Source organism: Arachis ipaensis, chromosome B06, assembly GCF_000816755.2.
Source record: "Arachis ipaensis cultivar K30076 chromosome B06, Araip1.1, whole genome shotgun sequence".
Lineage (NCBI taxonomy): Eukaryota > Viridiplantae > Streptophyta > Magnoliopsida > Fabales > Fabaceae > Arachis > Arachis ipaensis.
This window is the reverse complement of record NC_029790.2, coordinates 131,470,567-131,487,116: the sequence shown is the minus strand read 5'-3', so window position 1 is coordinate 131,487,116 and position 16,550 is coordinate 131,470,567. Positions and strand designations below refer to the sequence as shown.

The window sequence follows — 16,550 nt, the reverse complement described above, 5'->3', positions numbered from 1 at the left end:
ATCGTTTTCAATTATAAAAAAATCTCAAAAAATAAATAAAATAAATAAAAACATCAAAGAGATACCAAAAATTTCCAAAATTTTACAAATAAAATTAATTGAAATTAAATGTTAGGATACTTTTAAAAAAATTATATAAGTTTAAAATAAAAAATTCGTCGACACCGATTGAGAGACGGCAGCACAACCGCGTGAATCAGAGTGGCAATGTGAGTGGGAGTGAAAGAGAAAGGAGAACAGGTGTGTGGTTGTTTTTTAAATTTTATCATGTGTGAAATGAAAAGTAAAACTAGGATTCGATTTGGATAAGGATGTGGAATAATTTTTTGTATTATTGGACCTTTTTGTTGTGTCCTTCATTGTAGTTAAACAAAAAGAAATATCTAAATTTTAACAAAAGAACATCTCACGTTTATTTAAATATCCGTTTGTAATCGGCAACAAAATATGCGCGTGCGTGCATTAGTTTGTGGAGGAAATGGAAGAGTGGTCAGGCCGTTGCGTTCTGCGTCATGCTGCAGTCAGACGACTCTTGTGAGCAGCACCACGACAACGCAAGACGATGTGTGTGACGGTGGTCCGGGTCAATGACACTACATGCTGAATATTAGGGAGTACACAGATTGTGACTTTGCAAAAAGAGTTTGGATGTCTATACGCGTAAGCAATGTGGTGTGAGAGGATTTCATTGAGAACGGCGGCGCGATAAGGAGGAGGCTAATCACATAGGAGCTATGAAGCACGGATTCTTTTATGGTGCCAGCGTATCGTGTCGGACACGAATCCGACACCGACACTCGACGGATACTTCAAACGAGCGTATCGGTGGCGTGTCTTCTTACGGTGCAAAATTTTGGTGAAACTGTCACGAATCCGAACGAGTCCGACCCGATTTTGTGGTTTTATGGCCCAATTAACCGATTTTTTTTAATTTTTAAATATTTTAAAATCAAAACAAATCAAAATTTAAATTTAAAAATAAAATAATTAATAGAAGCAGAGTTGATGACAACAGTCCAAATCTGAGTGAGGTTTCGTATTTATCTTTAGATGAACCAAACATAGAAGCTGTGGTATTTGCGGATGATGGACTTGGAGGCAGTGGCGGAACTTGAAACAAAATTTTAGGGGGCCAGATAGAAAATAATTGTCAAAATATTTTTTATATGGACCCCATTTAAGATAAGCTCGTCTAATCTCATCTCTCTAGTTTGGGTGATCCGTTTTTCAAGATCTCGTTCCAAAAAGTCAAGGTCAAAGTCATTAGATGTAACTTTTTGAACTTTTGAAGGTTATATTTCACTTTCTTCGTAATTCATTAAAGTAGAAGAACTATCTACAGGTGTTGATATTGTAAAAGTTATATGTTCTCCTTCTTAAATATTAGCCTTCCTCTTAAAAAATGTATCAATTCTTTGATTTTTTTTATTATTATTTTATATAAAAATTTGAATATATATCCTGTAAAATATGTAAAGAAGAAGTTAGAAGGACAAATATTAAAATTTATAATATTTATTAAATTTTTTTTATCAATTTATACAAATACAATAATATTAATACTTATTGAATATTCTATTATTTTTTATCATATAAAAAATTAAATTAAATTAAATAAATCATAAAATATAAAATAATATTAAATTAAATAAATAAAAAATATCTGTGTTGGAGCACTTAGAAAGCGATAAATCGGTGTGTTTTTGAGAAGGTAATAAGCCCAGCACCAGAGATAGTGAAAGAAGCTAGCAATTTAGTGCGTGAACTCATGAGCCATACTTGATAGATGCTATTAATTTTCTTTACTCTTACTTTACTCTTCTTTAAGCTCTTAGTCTTTCAGTCACAGTTGGTGATAAATGGGAATACCCAATTATTTTGTACTTCTTTATGGAAACACTTTTATTTTATATTAATAAAATAACATTTATCTTTGGAAAAAATATCTAATTTTTTATATTTGAACTTAAAGATAGAGAGAGTGTTGTTTATTGAACTTATTAGATATTTTAAGTCATAGTAAAGTATTTAAGTCAATTAAACTATTTTTTTATCTTTTGAAAAAGTACTATTTAATTTTTTATAAAAAGTTTGGGGGCCATGGCCCCCCTTATCTGAACTAAGCTCCGCCACTGCTTGGAGGAAAAGAAATTGATACACTGTTAGCAAGATGACAAGAGTAGATTAAAATTTTTTAATTTTTTTAATAATTGCATAATTTTTAGTCTTTTTTATGCAACTATATTTCCTCTTATATTTACAATATGATATTTTATTAATTTAATATATTATTTAAATTTTAATTCACAACGTATCCTAAATGTGTCGTATCCAATTTTTTATAAAAAGAACGTGTCGGCGTATCCGTATCGTGTCGTATCCGTATCGCGTGTCGTATCGGTGCTTCCTAGCATAGGAGGAGAAGAGAAGCAATGTCGCATTAAAAGAGGAGAAGAATAACTGCGTTTTTCTTATGAAAAAAGATTTTTTGAACGCATATTTAAATTTTGAAAATTTTAAAATTAGATTTTTTTTTATTTTTAAAAAGTTGTTCAAATTAACTGTTAGACTTGTACTTTGGTAAAATTTTTTAAAGAGGTGCATAAATTCTTCATTTTGTGTTTTGGTAAATAAAAAAGATCACGTATTTGTGATTGTATTTTTTTTAAAAATCGCAGTACTTTTGAAAGCAATTAAGGTGAAGTTTTTTAAAGTTAGCTTGTGCTTTTCAAATTTTAAAAGTCTAATATAATCTCATATATTAACTAATTTTTAAATTTAACGCTTAAATTTATGTCTTGTATAGTATTTTTAAATTTTAAAAACTATTTTAACAAACGTAATTATTGTTGCTTGTGTTTATTAAAAGTCATTTTTAATTTAATTTACCAAATATAAATACTACATTTTTTAAAAAATAAAAACTTTACCAAACTAAGTCTTGGTTTGATAAAATTTTTTGGATAGAATCTTTACTTTTCAAAAACAAAAGCATCTCGTTTTGTATTTGGTAAATTAAAAGTTCGTGTACTTATTATTGTAGCTTGACACAGGATTCGGTGGTTCAGGAACCTTTGGACCACTTAGTGGTCCAAATAAAAAACATGTTTTTGGAGTTTTTTATCAATTACTACGTAGTCTTTGAACTAATTTTAATTACAAATTAACCCCATATATTTTATTTAATTATAAAAAACCAAAATAATTTCCTCATGTAGTATCACGAATTTAATTAATACTAGTAGAAATACATTTTCTTCGTCCAAACTAGACCAAACTACAGGATCAATGATTTAAATTAAGTGATAAAAATTGTTTTTATGTTAATACATTGATATTGGTGCAAGAAGATAATAAGATCTTGATCCATGGTGATTGAAAAAAAAATTGGATTAATGAGGATTTGTACAACCTATTTGTGATTTATGAAAGTAGAATAGAATAAATTGTGAAAAATCCTACAGAATTCTGAAAAATGAGAACATTACCAATTGATTGAGTAGATGGATATTCCATTACCAATCGATTGAATTTTAAGGAAACACGATTTGGAAGCCATGGACGAACGTAACGAGATCAAAGTTAATTTTTTAATCAATTGGAATTATTAGGATGAATGGAGGATATAATTGGTTGTTATTTTTTTATTTGATTGTTAATAAATATAATAGATAATTGATAAAATAATAATTTATAAAATAAAAAACTATTTTTATAATTAAATAAAATATATGGGGTTGATTTGTAATTAAAATTAGTTCAAAGACTACGTAGCAATTGATAAAAAAAATTCCAAAAACATGTTTTCTACTTGGACCACTAAATGGTCCAAAGGTTCCTGGACCACCAAATCCTGAGCCTTGTAGCTTTTAAAAGTACGAAAATTTTTTAAAGTTGACTTATATTTATCAAAATTAAAAAGTCTAATATAATCCTATACAATAATAAATATCCAAATTTATCCTTATTAATTATTAGCACTAAAAAAAAGAATTATTCTTTATTATGAATACATCTATTATGATCCTTTTACTTTTAAAAATTATTTTATCAAATATAATTACGGTGTTTATGCATATTGAAAGTAATTTTTTTTAGTTTGATTTTACCAAACACAGATACGGCAATTTTTAAAAAGCTAACTTTTAAAAAACAACTTTCATAAGCTACTTTTAAGAAATAAAAATTTTATCAAACCAAACCTTTATATTTCAGAAACCCTGACATTTGGCCAACAACTTTTAGTGTTGGTTTGGATTATTTTTCTAGTTAAAAAAATAATTTTTTAAATAAAATATTTTTATTTAATTTTAAATATATTATATTCTCCCATTTGCAATTCTAATTGAATTGTTGGAGGGAAAAAAATGCCCTACAAATAGGTTTAATATTAGAATTTAACTGAAAATAAGTGTTTTATGGATATATTCCTAATTTCCTGTACTGAAGTGATCAACTGTATTATATAGAATTATAGATCATGCAACGAACTAAATAACATGAATTTTTCATAAATAATTATATTGCGTTTCTCATTCTTATTCTTATTCAATTTCATGGCTTTGGCCTTGTTTATCTTCTTCACTCTTCTCCTTCATTCTTCTTCCGCCAAATCTCCTCCTTCCTCTGAAAGTCCCTCCGAGGTTTCAATTCAATCCATTATTTTTCTCTTTCTTTCTTTACATATAATTGCTATATATCCTCCATAAGGTGTTTATATATATTAACTTTATAAATGCGTAATCTTACTTCTTATTAATGATAAGGTAGTTAATTGATACTGAAAACATGTTACTCCTGATAATATACGTGATGCTATGATTGATCCTTATCTTCAGCCAGTGTAGGGACTTTTGCGTTATGAAGGCTATTACTATAATTGTGATTAGGGTTTTAAATTCCAATATTATACACTTTTGGATGCGACTTTTTCTCATACCCTGCATAATGTGCGATGGTTTGTATCTGATTACCCTGCCATTTATTGTAACTTGAAATGGATTGGATTCATTGCCACCTTTGTTATTTGTTGTAACTTATTGCGGATTTGTTCCTTGAAAGTTCTGAATTAGCAGTTAGGAATTGCAGTCTTGTTGTGTGAATTAGAGTTGTGGTGACTGCAACTACAAAATTATTGTGTCACATCACTCAATATTGTTAGCTGCTATGCTCTATTTAGCATATACATAGCATAATTATAAAGCCTTCATTGTTACTTTATAAAATCTAATGTAAAAGATTAATTTGATGTTAGCATATATTGTATATAGGTGCTGGTAACATATGGAAGTGTTCTGAAGCTGATGCATGAGAAGACAAAATGTCGTTTGCATTCTCAAGATGTTCCATATGGTTCTGGCAGTGGACAACAATCGGTTACTGGTATCCCCACTGTCGATGATTCCAATAGCTACTGGGTTAGTATCACTTCTTTCCTTTTTGTTTTTATTTATTAAAATTGAATTATGCTATCTAATTTAACCTTTTTCTGATAGTGGCTAATCCAATTCTTTAAGACTCTGTACAGAGAGTCTGTTCATGTAAGAAAATACAAAAACATGAAACAAAGACAAGATAAAAGAATTGTGTTTCACTATTCTTATTTTTTAATGGACAAAATATCAGACTTAGAATATATTGTCTTTGTATTTGTATGATGTATACATGTGAAAAATTCTGAATGGTACTTTATGGCAATTTCTTGTTTTCTATTGAACACCTAATAACCTCTTTTGTTGGTAGACATATGCATTGAAACTTAATGGTCATAATAACATTTTTTCTAATTTAAGATTTTTCTTCATTACTAAATAACATGATGGAATAGTAGTTGTTGGAGTTCTCAAAAACTACATGGTATTGACATTTTGTTGCAGATTGTTAGGCCTGAAAAAGGGAGTTCTGCCAAACAAGGTGATACCATTAAAAGTGGAACAATTATTAGATTGCAGCATTTGGGAACAAGAAAATGGCTTCACAGCCATATGCATGCTTCTCCAATTTCAAACAATCTTGAGGTTAGTTGTTCATTAATTACTCTCTTCTTTTGGTATTTTCATAAGGAGTCTATTAATACTTCTATTACTTTTATAGATTAATGTATTCAGACACAATTTATATTTTGATATATTGAGTTATAAATAAATATACCAGAAAAGTTAAAATGGCTTATTTATGGAATAGAATGAGTGATTATTATCTAAATAGTTTTCATCATTGATGCAATTTGCAAAGGAACAAGTCTCTTTAATTTATTTTCTAATATTTTTCAAGTGGAACTGCACATATAGGTGAGTTGCTATGGAGACGATTCTGAATCGGACAAAGGAGACAATTGGAAGTGAGACATTAAATTTTATCTTTGTGAGAATATTTAGATCTCAACATTCTCTAAGATGCTTCATAAATTATAAGTATTTCACTTTGTTTTTCTTTAGGCTTCTAATAGAAGGAAGTGGGAAGAATTGGAAACAAGATCAGAAGATTCGGCTTCAACATTTGGAAACTGGAGGCTATCTACATAGTCATGATATGACATACTCATCAAGAATTGTTGGGGGACACCATGAGGTAACAATAATTAAGAATGTTTTCTTCCATGGAAAAAATTTCTTATTAGTGTACATGCCTTCATAATTATCTTATGGTATTGCTTCTACTTAACAAAGTAGTTATTCGCTTAACACTAAAATGAAACACTCTAATCTTTTCGGTACTAGTGTAATTATGAATTGTCGAGGGACTACTCTTTGTCAACAAATCAATCTTATGCTGGTTAAATGGAAAGTTAATTTAAATGTGAAGCTCTTGGGACTTGTATATTTAGTTCAACAACAAAATTTTATGCTCCTTTTTTTTTTTTTTTGAGGACATGAAATGTTCTGCTGTTTGTTTTTGGTACTCACTAGGCGGGACGGGACGGACCAGCCCACCAAAGGACGGGCTTCTGGCGGGGCAGGGCGGGGCGGTCCCCACTTGCCACCCGTAGCCGTGTAGGATGAAAAATGATTTTTTTTTATTTCAACTGATTTTGTAAAATGTAATATCCCATTTTATAAATTTTTTTTTGGGTCATACTTAAGTCTTGTAAAGTATAAGATAACTGTCTTCAAATATTTGAATGTTGACAATTTAAATAATTAAAAATATAAATTAACTTCATATTCATTAAAGAAAATTGGATTAATTCAATAAAATTATACAAAACAGATAGTTTATGCATTAGGTAATTTTATTAAACTACTCAATCTTTCATGAGTATTGAATAATGTATATTTTCATGAATACAATTGTCCAACATCTTAATTTTTTGTAGTAAAAAATAATAATTTCCTCTTTTAAAAGAGATAATTCTCCCTAACTAGTAACTAGGAGAGTATTCTCTTTTTTCCTTTTCTTTTCCTTTTTCTGATAAAGCTAGAGCCAGTGTCACTTGACTAATTAACAGAAAGAAGCGCCAACTATTCCAAGTTGATGATTAAGGTTACCATTTTTCATTATTAGGGTTTTTTACTTAAATAAATTAAATGCATTTCAAAATTATCCAATTCCCCTGAATCAGATTCTGCAATGTGATTATCCTTTTTGTATTATTATATAAAACGTCCCAGGGTGCAAAGGATTATATAAAACGTAAATCATCTCACCCTAGGACGATTAATGAATGAATTTGTGATGCAAAATAAGAGTAAATCGTGGCAGGGCTTCTTGGGTTAGTAGTTGAGCATAAATCGTCCCAGGGTAGTAGGTTTTACGAGTTAATGGGCTAAACCAAACTGAGCTGCCACGATTTATGTGTTTTTTCAGACCCTCAGGACCCTGGGACGATTTATGTGTTACTCTGTAACACTCAAAGGGCTGGGACGATTTATGGCCAAGTAATAACCCTAAGGACTCAAGCACGAGTCATCTTATACCGTAACACTACAAGATGTGGCATACCAGTTTGGCCTTCCAATTGACGGTCATGCAGTGAGTGGGTGCCTCAGTGACTTCGAGCAATTGATGGAGGGTGGCAAGCCTGCATGGGTGTGGTTTGGAGAGCTATTTGGTGAACTCCCACCGGAGGACTGCATCGATGACTTCACAGTTTCTTTTTCTTGGTTCCAGAACAAGTTTAGAGTTCTGCCCGGTCATGCGTCAGAGGAGACGGTACAGATCTATGCACGGGGTTATATCATGATATTGTTGTCCACCGCGCTGTTCACGGATAAGTCTGGTGCCAGGGTACACTTACGGTGGCTCCCGTATGTTGCAGACCTCGATGGACTCGACAAGTACAGCTGGGCTTCGGCCACCTTGTCTTGGTTATACAGATGTCTCTGTAGGGTTGCGAATCGGAATGTAAAGAACCTCGCTGGACCGCTGTCACTACTACAATCCTGGATATTTTGGCGTTTCCCGGCATTCAGGCCTAGAGGGTTTGATGCTATTCTCTGGCCGCTTGCTGCGAGGTATATGATTTTGATGTATAATCATTGTCATGCACATGTTTGTATCGTATTTTATAAGCTCACTTATGGATGCTCACTTGTATGACAGTGCGAAGTTAGACGCGATGTGTCGCACACAAAATGCCCGGTATGCCGACGGTGGGAGCCATCCACCGTCCTCTGCTAGCAAGGCAGCCTTGATGGCATTGTGCCGATCAGAGATGACTAAAATGCCTGGCTGAGGGGTGACATGCTGGCGGAGATTAGTGAGGAAAAACTTCCATGAATCCGTGTTTTCGCCTTCAACTAACCCGAAAGCCACTGGAAGAATGTTCGAGTTTCCATCTTGGGCAATAGCCATTAGCAGAGTGCCGCCATACTTCCCATACAAATGGGTCCCATCAATGGATATAAGTGGCTTGCAATACTTAAATGCCTCAATGCATGGAGGAAACGTCCAAAATAGTCGATGAAAGAAAACCGTTGACGCATCAACGGTATTACCTATCCTCACTGGCGAAGTACGCAAAAGCGCAATCGTACCTGGCATATACAACTGAGTGCTAGCGGAGCTGTTTGGGGTTGGGGTGGTGGCAGTGGGGGAGGAGACAGTGGAGGAGGAGGTGGGTCAGCACGTGGAGGTGGTAGTACCTCCGGAGGGCATGTTACTGGGCATCAAGTTGATGCAGGTGTTGTAGGGGTTGAGGGCACTTTATTCCATTGTACTACTGAGGGTGGGAGTGGGGGTGTCTAGGCTGATGCGGCCACGCTGTTCTCCGATTTCGGCAGCCCAAACCAGATGGAGCAGGTATTTGGTGCTGGTTCAAAGTTCTTTGCAGATTTTGCCCAGTTTGGGAGCCCAACTGGTGATTACAGGCCACAGTTTGATGGTGTTGCGGTGGACCTCAACGTCGACTTGAATGAGGTGCCGACTGGTTATCACGGAGGCGAATTTGCCTTGGGAGGCACTCCGGCATCCGCCATTGGGGGTCTGAGACAACACCCACCGCCTGTTGAGCCGGAGCCTGCAGATGCCGCTGATAGCAAGCCCCCGGATGCGTTTGTCCCAGTCACACAACGGAGGAAGCGCGTGATCAAGCCGGCAAAGTGTGGCACTGGTTCACACATGTGTTAGTTATTGGACTGTTGTTGTTTTTAGAGTTGTTATTTTTATTTCGTCTAGGTTGATGCTTGTTCATTGTTTTTTATCTTTACGTTTGGGGACATGTTTGTGCTTGGTACAAGTTTATGCTACTTTATGGTTTTGTATCTTTCCATTCGGTATATGTTTGTGTTCCTTCAATTCGTATATATAAAGTTCGCGTGTCACTAGCATGAGGTAATAGAAAATAAGTATAAGTCCAAACAAAAAGCAAAGTCAACGAAAATTAAAAACAACCGAATTGAAATACATATAGATCACGTTAACAAAGGTTTACCACGAATGTAAACTCACTGGAAGAATGTTCGAGTTTCCATCTTGGGCAATAGCCATTAGCAGAGTGCCGCCATACTTCCCATACAAATGGGTCCCATCAATGGATATAAGTGGCTTGCAATACTTAAATGCCTCAATGCATGGAGGAAACGTCCAAAATAGTCGATGAAAGAAAACCGTTGACGCATCAACGGTATTACCTATCCTCACTGGCGAAGTACGCAAAAGCGCAATCGTACCTGGCATATACAACTGAACCCCCATGATCCACCGTGGTATGTGGTTATAAGACTCCCCCCAATCTCCATATATCTGCGCAATTGCCTTCTGCTTGTCCATCCAAACCTTCCTGTAGCTTGGCTTGAACCCAAACTTCGATGACACCGCATTCTGTAACACCTTAACCGACACCGATGCATCAGCCATCACCAATGATAAAATCGAGGCACATATGACATGGTAATCGAGCTGCCTGTAATCCATTGATATCTCCGTTGCTAGATACGTGTGTGGTCCATTGTACTTTCTAACTTCCCAGTAGCCTTTTCTCTGTCTCATAGTGACACGGATCAGCCAATTACAACCATTCCCGAACTTGACACACTTCCCATGATACTTCAACTGGTCGGACTCAAACACTTTATACTCGACTCCCCGCCGAATATTATAACTCTTTATTGTCAGTACAGCTTCCTCTTTTGTTTCAAACCTTTGCCCAACCTCAAACTCGTCCATGCCAATCACGCTAGGCCTTTCTCCGTGAATCACCGGGTGATGCTGATCTAAGTTTGCGGCCGGGTTCATTGCTTCAAGGTTCAATGTGGTAAAGTGTCGAGGGTACTGCTGCGTTCCACTGCTACCATGGGTTTGAGCTCCCACGGCAACTGCGGTGTCCTCGTCAGCGTCGCTCTCGTCACCAATAATTGGTGGCTCTGAATCTGACCCATCATCACCTATAGCCTCCACAAACGGATCTCTCTCTCTTACCTCCATGAGTGCGGGTGCACCGTCCACTACAGGATCAGCTCCCATCGCAGCTGCAAGCTGGCCGAAGCTACGCCCATCACCCAAGTCATCACCCGAGACAGGCAAATCAGCAGCAAAAGATGGGAACAAAACAAGTGGAGTCGCCGGTTGCCTTGTTGGAACGGCGGTGGAAGTTCCTTCTATGATGCCAGTGGGCAGATTCGGAGCAGTCCCCCCGCTACTGCCCTCCACGTCAACCATTCTGACAAACAACTCCAGCGCGCCTAAGTCGGGAAATCTTGATTGACTATGAAATATAACTCGCATGTCGTCATCACCCAACATCGCGTACTTCCCAAACTTAACATAACCTGGCTTCAACGATATCGGAATACGAAAAAATAATTGCTTCACGCGCTTCTTGCCACAATTTCCAGCCTTCTCTAATATACTACTATGCAGATCCATCAACGTCGTCGACGGAGTAATAAACACACCTATCTGCTTTTTGCTAGAAAAAGTTACACCCTCACTTGTGTTTTCATCTATTTTTCCCCGGTGATGCACTAACAAGAAAATACTCTCTGCCATCTCTCACAACCTCAACATATGTTTTGTGTGGCTCGTCTGTTTGAAACTCGTTTATTTATAGAGTTTCTGGCTGCATAAATCGTGCTTGAGTCCTTAGGGTTATTACTTGGCCATAAATCGTCCCAGCCCTTTGAGTGTTACAGAGTAACACATAAATCATCCCAGGGTCCTGAGGGTCCGAAAAAACACATAAATCGTGGCAGCCCAGTTTGGTTTAGCCCATTAACTCGTAAAACCTACTACCCTGGGACGATTTATGCTCAACTACTAACCCAAGAAGTCCTGCCACGATTTACTCTTATTTTGCATCACAAATTCATTCATTAATCGTCCTAGGGTAAGATAATTTACGTCTTATATAATCCTTTGCACCCTGGGACGATTTATATAATAATACAAAAAGGATAATCACGTTGCAGAATCTGATTCAGGAAAATTGGATAATTTTGAAATGCATTTAATTTATTTAAGTAAAAAACCCTCATTATTATTGATAGCTAGGAGTTCAAATTCTCATATATTTGTTAAGATAAATAGTAGTATCAAAGGCTAAATTGTAAGCTAGTATATTAAATACTAATTAGAACAACATAATATGTAAGATTGAAAATGACAACAAAAACCTGCAAATGTGAGCTTTTATAGAAATATCTAAAAATTGAAATGACGACAAAAATTTAACTTGAGAGTGCGGATTATATCCCTATTCCCTAACCTAGCAAATGCCCATGCTCCAAAATGTATTATAATAATTAATCAATATATAAACTCAAAAAATAGTGTTATAAAAAGGAAAAAAAATAATATTCAAAGAAGTGAGAGTAAGATTTTTTTTTTTCAACAAAAACCTTTCCAACCAACTATTAACTTAAAAATTAATGATAAAAGAATAATCTAATTATTTTCCCTAATATATATAAAATAGTAGAAATAGGTTAGCTATAAATTTGTCGACTAACAACTCATTATTCCTAGTAAACATATATATTTAGTAATTAGTGAATAAATGGAAATTATCCGATTTGTATATTTATTACGAAACACCAAATAATACGGATCATTTAATGTGTTGTATATGTATAGTATAGATTCATGTATCATCTATGCATGATAATAATGGTCCACTTTCGAAAATTTTGGTCAGATTTTGGCCTCAACTTTTTTGTTTTACCACATGTATTTCGTTGTGTTGTTCTTAGAAGGACAAGCACATCAAACTACTCCTACAACGACAACTCATGTAACTTTCAACTACTCCCTCAGTCCCTTCTAACTCTATATATACTAGATATTAAATGTTCACAAAACAGTAACACTGTTTATACATTTTAATTTCTTTTAATTAATTAATAAAATAACACATATTAATTATTAAAGCTATTAATATCAAAATAGTGTCTAACTAGATGTAAGAGAATGTATATGAAATGATAGTTAATAACTATATATCCCATATGTTGAATGGTATACAAATTTGTTAATGTAGAAATGAGTCATGGAGTAAGAAGTATTAATAATATCCTCAACATTTTTAAATAAACAATTAGGAAAAACTACTAAAAATACACTCGAATAATTGTTATTGACAAAAAAGTACTCAAATTTTATTATCGACAAAAATATTGTCAAATAATTTAAAAATATGACAAAAATACTCAACATTAAATATATATTCTTAAAAAATATTCTAAAAATTAAATTTTTGATACATTTTTGCAAGTATGATTAGAAAAATGAGATATTTTTATTCTTAAAATTTAGTAATTTTTCGCTAAGTATATATTTTTTGTGATTTTTTTGTCAACAACTAATAATATTTAAAAAAAAACATAAAAATTAATTTTTTATCGATAATAAAATTCGAATAAATTATTCGGGTGTATTTTTGAGAGTTTATCCAAATAATTATTTGTGAAAATACAAAATTTTGAATGTGTACAATTATTATTTGATATCAAAATGAGGAATAGATCCAATCTTTAATACCATTTTTGTTTGTGCAAAATGTAACATTATGATTCAAGGGTATATCAGTAACATCAATTGTTTTAGGGTCATTATATACTATACTATACTATACTATAGGAAGATTTTTAAGTATACCGTTATACCGGTGTATTAGTGATTTTTAATCGTTGATCTTAATTATATATATTATATATATTTTTTATAATTAAGATCAACGGTTAAAAATAACTGAAACACCGGTATGACAGTACACTTGAAAATTTTTCTATACTATATATGAATTAACAAAGTTATCCCACATACCCTTTTGATGTAGGGCCTCTAAAATCTGCAAAGAAAACATTATTAATTATGGAATGTGGTACCATATATAACAATTATGTAACCTTTTCTATTAAAGGCGTGCCCATTATATATTTTGCCTTTGCAGGTTTTTACTTTTTTACTTTTATTTTTAACTGGACACAAGAAACATTTAATTAGTTGTCCAACAATTGTCTTTACCTTGATTTCCTCTTTGTTTGCTTCATTTTGTTGATGCTTTTTATTTTATAACAATTGCATGTGCAAAGAGCAATGATGTGATTTTAATGAAATCCCCACACTTTACCAAAAGAATAAAAGAGAAAGTGTAATCATTTGTGTCTATTGAGACCACTGACCACAGATATCATATACTACTAACATTTTACTTTGAAGTTTGAGAAAGGGAAATTAAGGGAAAAATTAAAACTAATCATATAGTTCAACACTTTTACAATAAATTATAATAGTGCCACAAATCATTGACTTAGGTCAATTTATAGTAGTGATTGGGACAGGCTCTGCAAAGATAATACATAAACCTAAAGAGAGAATCAAACTCAATTTATTTATTTATTTATTTATAAATTTAGCTAATATATGTCGTAAAAATATATAATAAATTTATTATTAGTAAAAAAAATTAAATTTTTTTGTATTTTTAATAAAAAAATTTTAATTGTTATAATTTTAACCTATATCTTTTGTTTATTTCAGAAAATTTTCTTAGACACTGGTGGCCCCATCTTCACAATAATTTTCGTGGGGATACGCTGCTAATGTCATGGTACTATGCAATTTATGATGCACACATTTATGTGTAGATTTTCATAAGATCATTTCTCATTTATCAAAGTCCCCACATATTCAGATTACCCTAAATATGACATGTATGATGTATGTATAGCATCATCATACACAAGCACTGAATTATTTAAAACTTTCATTTCATTTTTCTTCCCCAACAACATTGCTTTATAATGCAATTTTTTCATTTAGCAGCATGTGAATGAAGTTATATATAGACTATAGTGCAGTTTGACAAAGAAAAATTGCCTTTGTCTAATTTATTGGCTTTGGCATGAAGCTTGAAATGGGTGACATCATGTTAATTTAATTGCAAAGGCAATTAGTGGTTTACTTCAAGATAATTTAGGTTGAAAACTTTGTGTAATTAATTACTATTTATATACTCATTATGATTGTTTGGAATAACCCTTTGTTAAGAAAAGGATATGCAATTAATTATTATAAAAACACACGTACAACATCTTTTTTGTACGAACTAGTCTTCACATCATTTTCTCTAAAGTTTCAACGCAAATTCTCAAATTTGTTGCCACCGAATCAGGAAATTCACTATAGTGCCAACCACTAATTGACGCCTGCTTTTCCAGAATTTATATACATTATATGTTTATGAAATTACTATGGCACCCTGTAAAATTATAAAGTATCAGTATTACTTTTAAGATGTGTGTGGTTAAGAAACTGCTAAAGTTAATTTATCAATTTAAAAATACTTAGAAGCCATTCTTAAACAATTGATTAGATTAAAGACACCTATATATTTTCATATAAAAAATATCTCGTATAAATGCTATTGGACAGAGATGGTATTTTTTAAAAAGAAATATAAATAATATTTTTTCTCAAATATTTTAATAAATATCAATCTTGCTAATATTTTTTAATTCTATTTGTATTTCAAACGTTTTTAAAAAGACTAAATATTATTCTCATCTTGTTAATATTTTTTAATTCTATTTGTATTTCAAACGTTTTTAAAAAGACTAAATATTATTCTCACTTTTAATTCTATCAAGGTACTAATGAATATGTATGTATCTTTTTTTAAACTAATTTTTTTTCTTCAAATTAGTAGGGAAAAAAAGGATCTTATAGAAAGATATAAGAATTTGATAATGACGTGGAATGGAAAACATGATCATAATATGCTAAATCTGTCATGAATTAATTTTTTATTTTTCTATTTTAAATTCATTATTTTTAACTATTTTTTATATTTATTCATGGTAAAAAGTTAAAAATATTCTAAGAATTCGTCGCATACAATATTTATGGCAATATCTTTATTAGTAATTTTCAATTGAGTTAAAATGGAATAACATTAAATCATTTTTGAACTGTTTGAGACAAATATGGGGAAAAAAAGTGTTATATTGTGCATGCTAAAAAAATGTTTTAAATATGCTTTAAAAACATGGAAATATTGCTAATATAGTAATATAAAAGACAACCCTTTGAAACCGCAATACCGGAAAAATTAAAGAAAATCAACCCTCAAGAGGCAGTGTAGTGTAGCACATGATGGGAAGAGTGGCCTAATTAATTAATTTTATGAAACCAATAACTAGATTAACATAAGAATATTTACACCAAAAAGTCAACAAAATTAAAACCAAATATTAGAAGATAGCATTACAAAATGAGAACCCCACAAGGACCATCACCTAACATTTACATAGTGGGGACAAAATGCCATACATACTTATTTGCAACAACAGCTCAGCCATGCACTCAAACCAGATCTAAGTTGTAACCCTCTCTTCCATCACATATGGATCTGCGAATAGTTGAAAAAGAAATATATATTATATACTACACTTCAGTAAACTTATTCATATGGCATTAAACTATTTGAATAATTACTAGATGGCTATATCATTACTCTTTTTTCCAAGATTTCAACACATTTATATATTTAATATTGAATTTTGCTATCTTATGTGCTAAGAGTATATGTTAAAATTACAAAATGAACATTCTTTTACTAGAAATACAAAAAAAAAAATTAAATTTTCAATGAATTTATTTTACATTTATTGAAA

General features: G+C 32.4%; 3 protein-coding genes across 4 annotated transcripts in view; 1 reads left to right on the top strand and 2 right to left on the bottom strand.

Moving 5' to 3' along the window:
- The window catches only part of LOC107605410 (U-box domain-containing protein 7), a 34,495-nt gene that overhangs the window by 14,723 nt on the left and 3,222 nt on the right, over positions 1-16,550 (bottom strand). The window contains exon 3 of one of the 2 annotated variants that reach the window (XM_016307290.2): positions 15,964-16,285. The exons of the other annotated variant lie outside the window; for it this stretch is intronic. The gene's annotated coding sequence lies outside the window, so the exon portion shown is untranslated. Of the gene's footprint in view, positions 1-15,963; positions 16,286-16,550 lie in introns of those variants that run through there. 2 annotated transcript variants of the gene reach the window in all.
- Positions 4,516-6,839, top strand: LOC107605411 (stromal cell-derived factor 2-like protein). The gene is made up of 5 exons (XM_016307292.2): positions 4,516-4,643; positions 5,271-5,417; positions 5,877-6,017; positions 6,291-6,340; positions 6,438-6,839. Exons 1-5 carry the CDS (start codon positions 4,557-4,559, stop codon positions 6,634-6,636), a joined length of 624 nt encoding a protein of 207 aa, XP_016162778.1. The 5' UTR covers positions 4,516-4,556; the 3' UTR covers positions 6,637-6,839.
- LOC107647667 lies at positions 9,868-11,304 on the bottom strand. Its single transcript, XM_016351723.1, has one exon. The coding sequence runs from the start codon at positions 11,302-11,304 to the stop codon at positions 9,868-9,870; it is 1,437 nt and encodes a 478-aa protein (XP_016207209.1).

Excerpts from the sequence above, each read along its gene's own strand:
- LOC107647667 (XM_016351723.1), bottom strand. The coding sequence starts at position 11,304 with ATGGATCTGCATAGTAGTATATTAGAGAAGGCTGGAAATTGTGGCAAG.
- LOC107605411 (XM_016307292.2), top strand. The coding sequence starts at position 4,557 with ATGGCTTTGGCCTTGTTTATCTTCTTCACTCTTCTCCTTCATTCTTCT. Across the intron at positions 6,018-6,290 it reads CAATTTCAAACAATCTTGAG|GTGAGTTGCTATGGAGACGA; the intron begins GTTAGTTGTTCA and ends CTGCACATATAG. Across the intron at positions 6,341-6,437 it reads GACAAAGGAGACAATTGGAA|GCTTCTAATAGAAGGAAGTG; the intron begins GTGAGACATTAA and ends GTTTTTCTTTAG.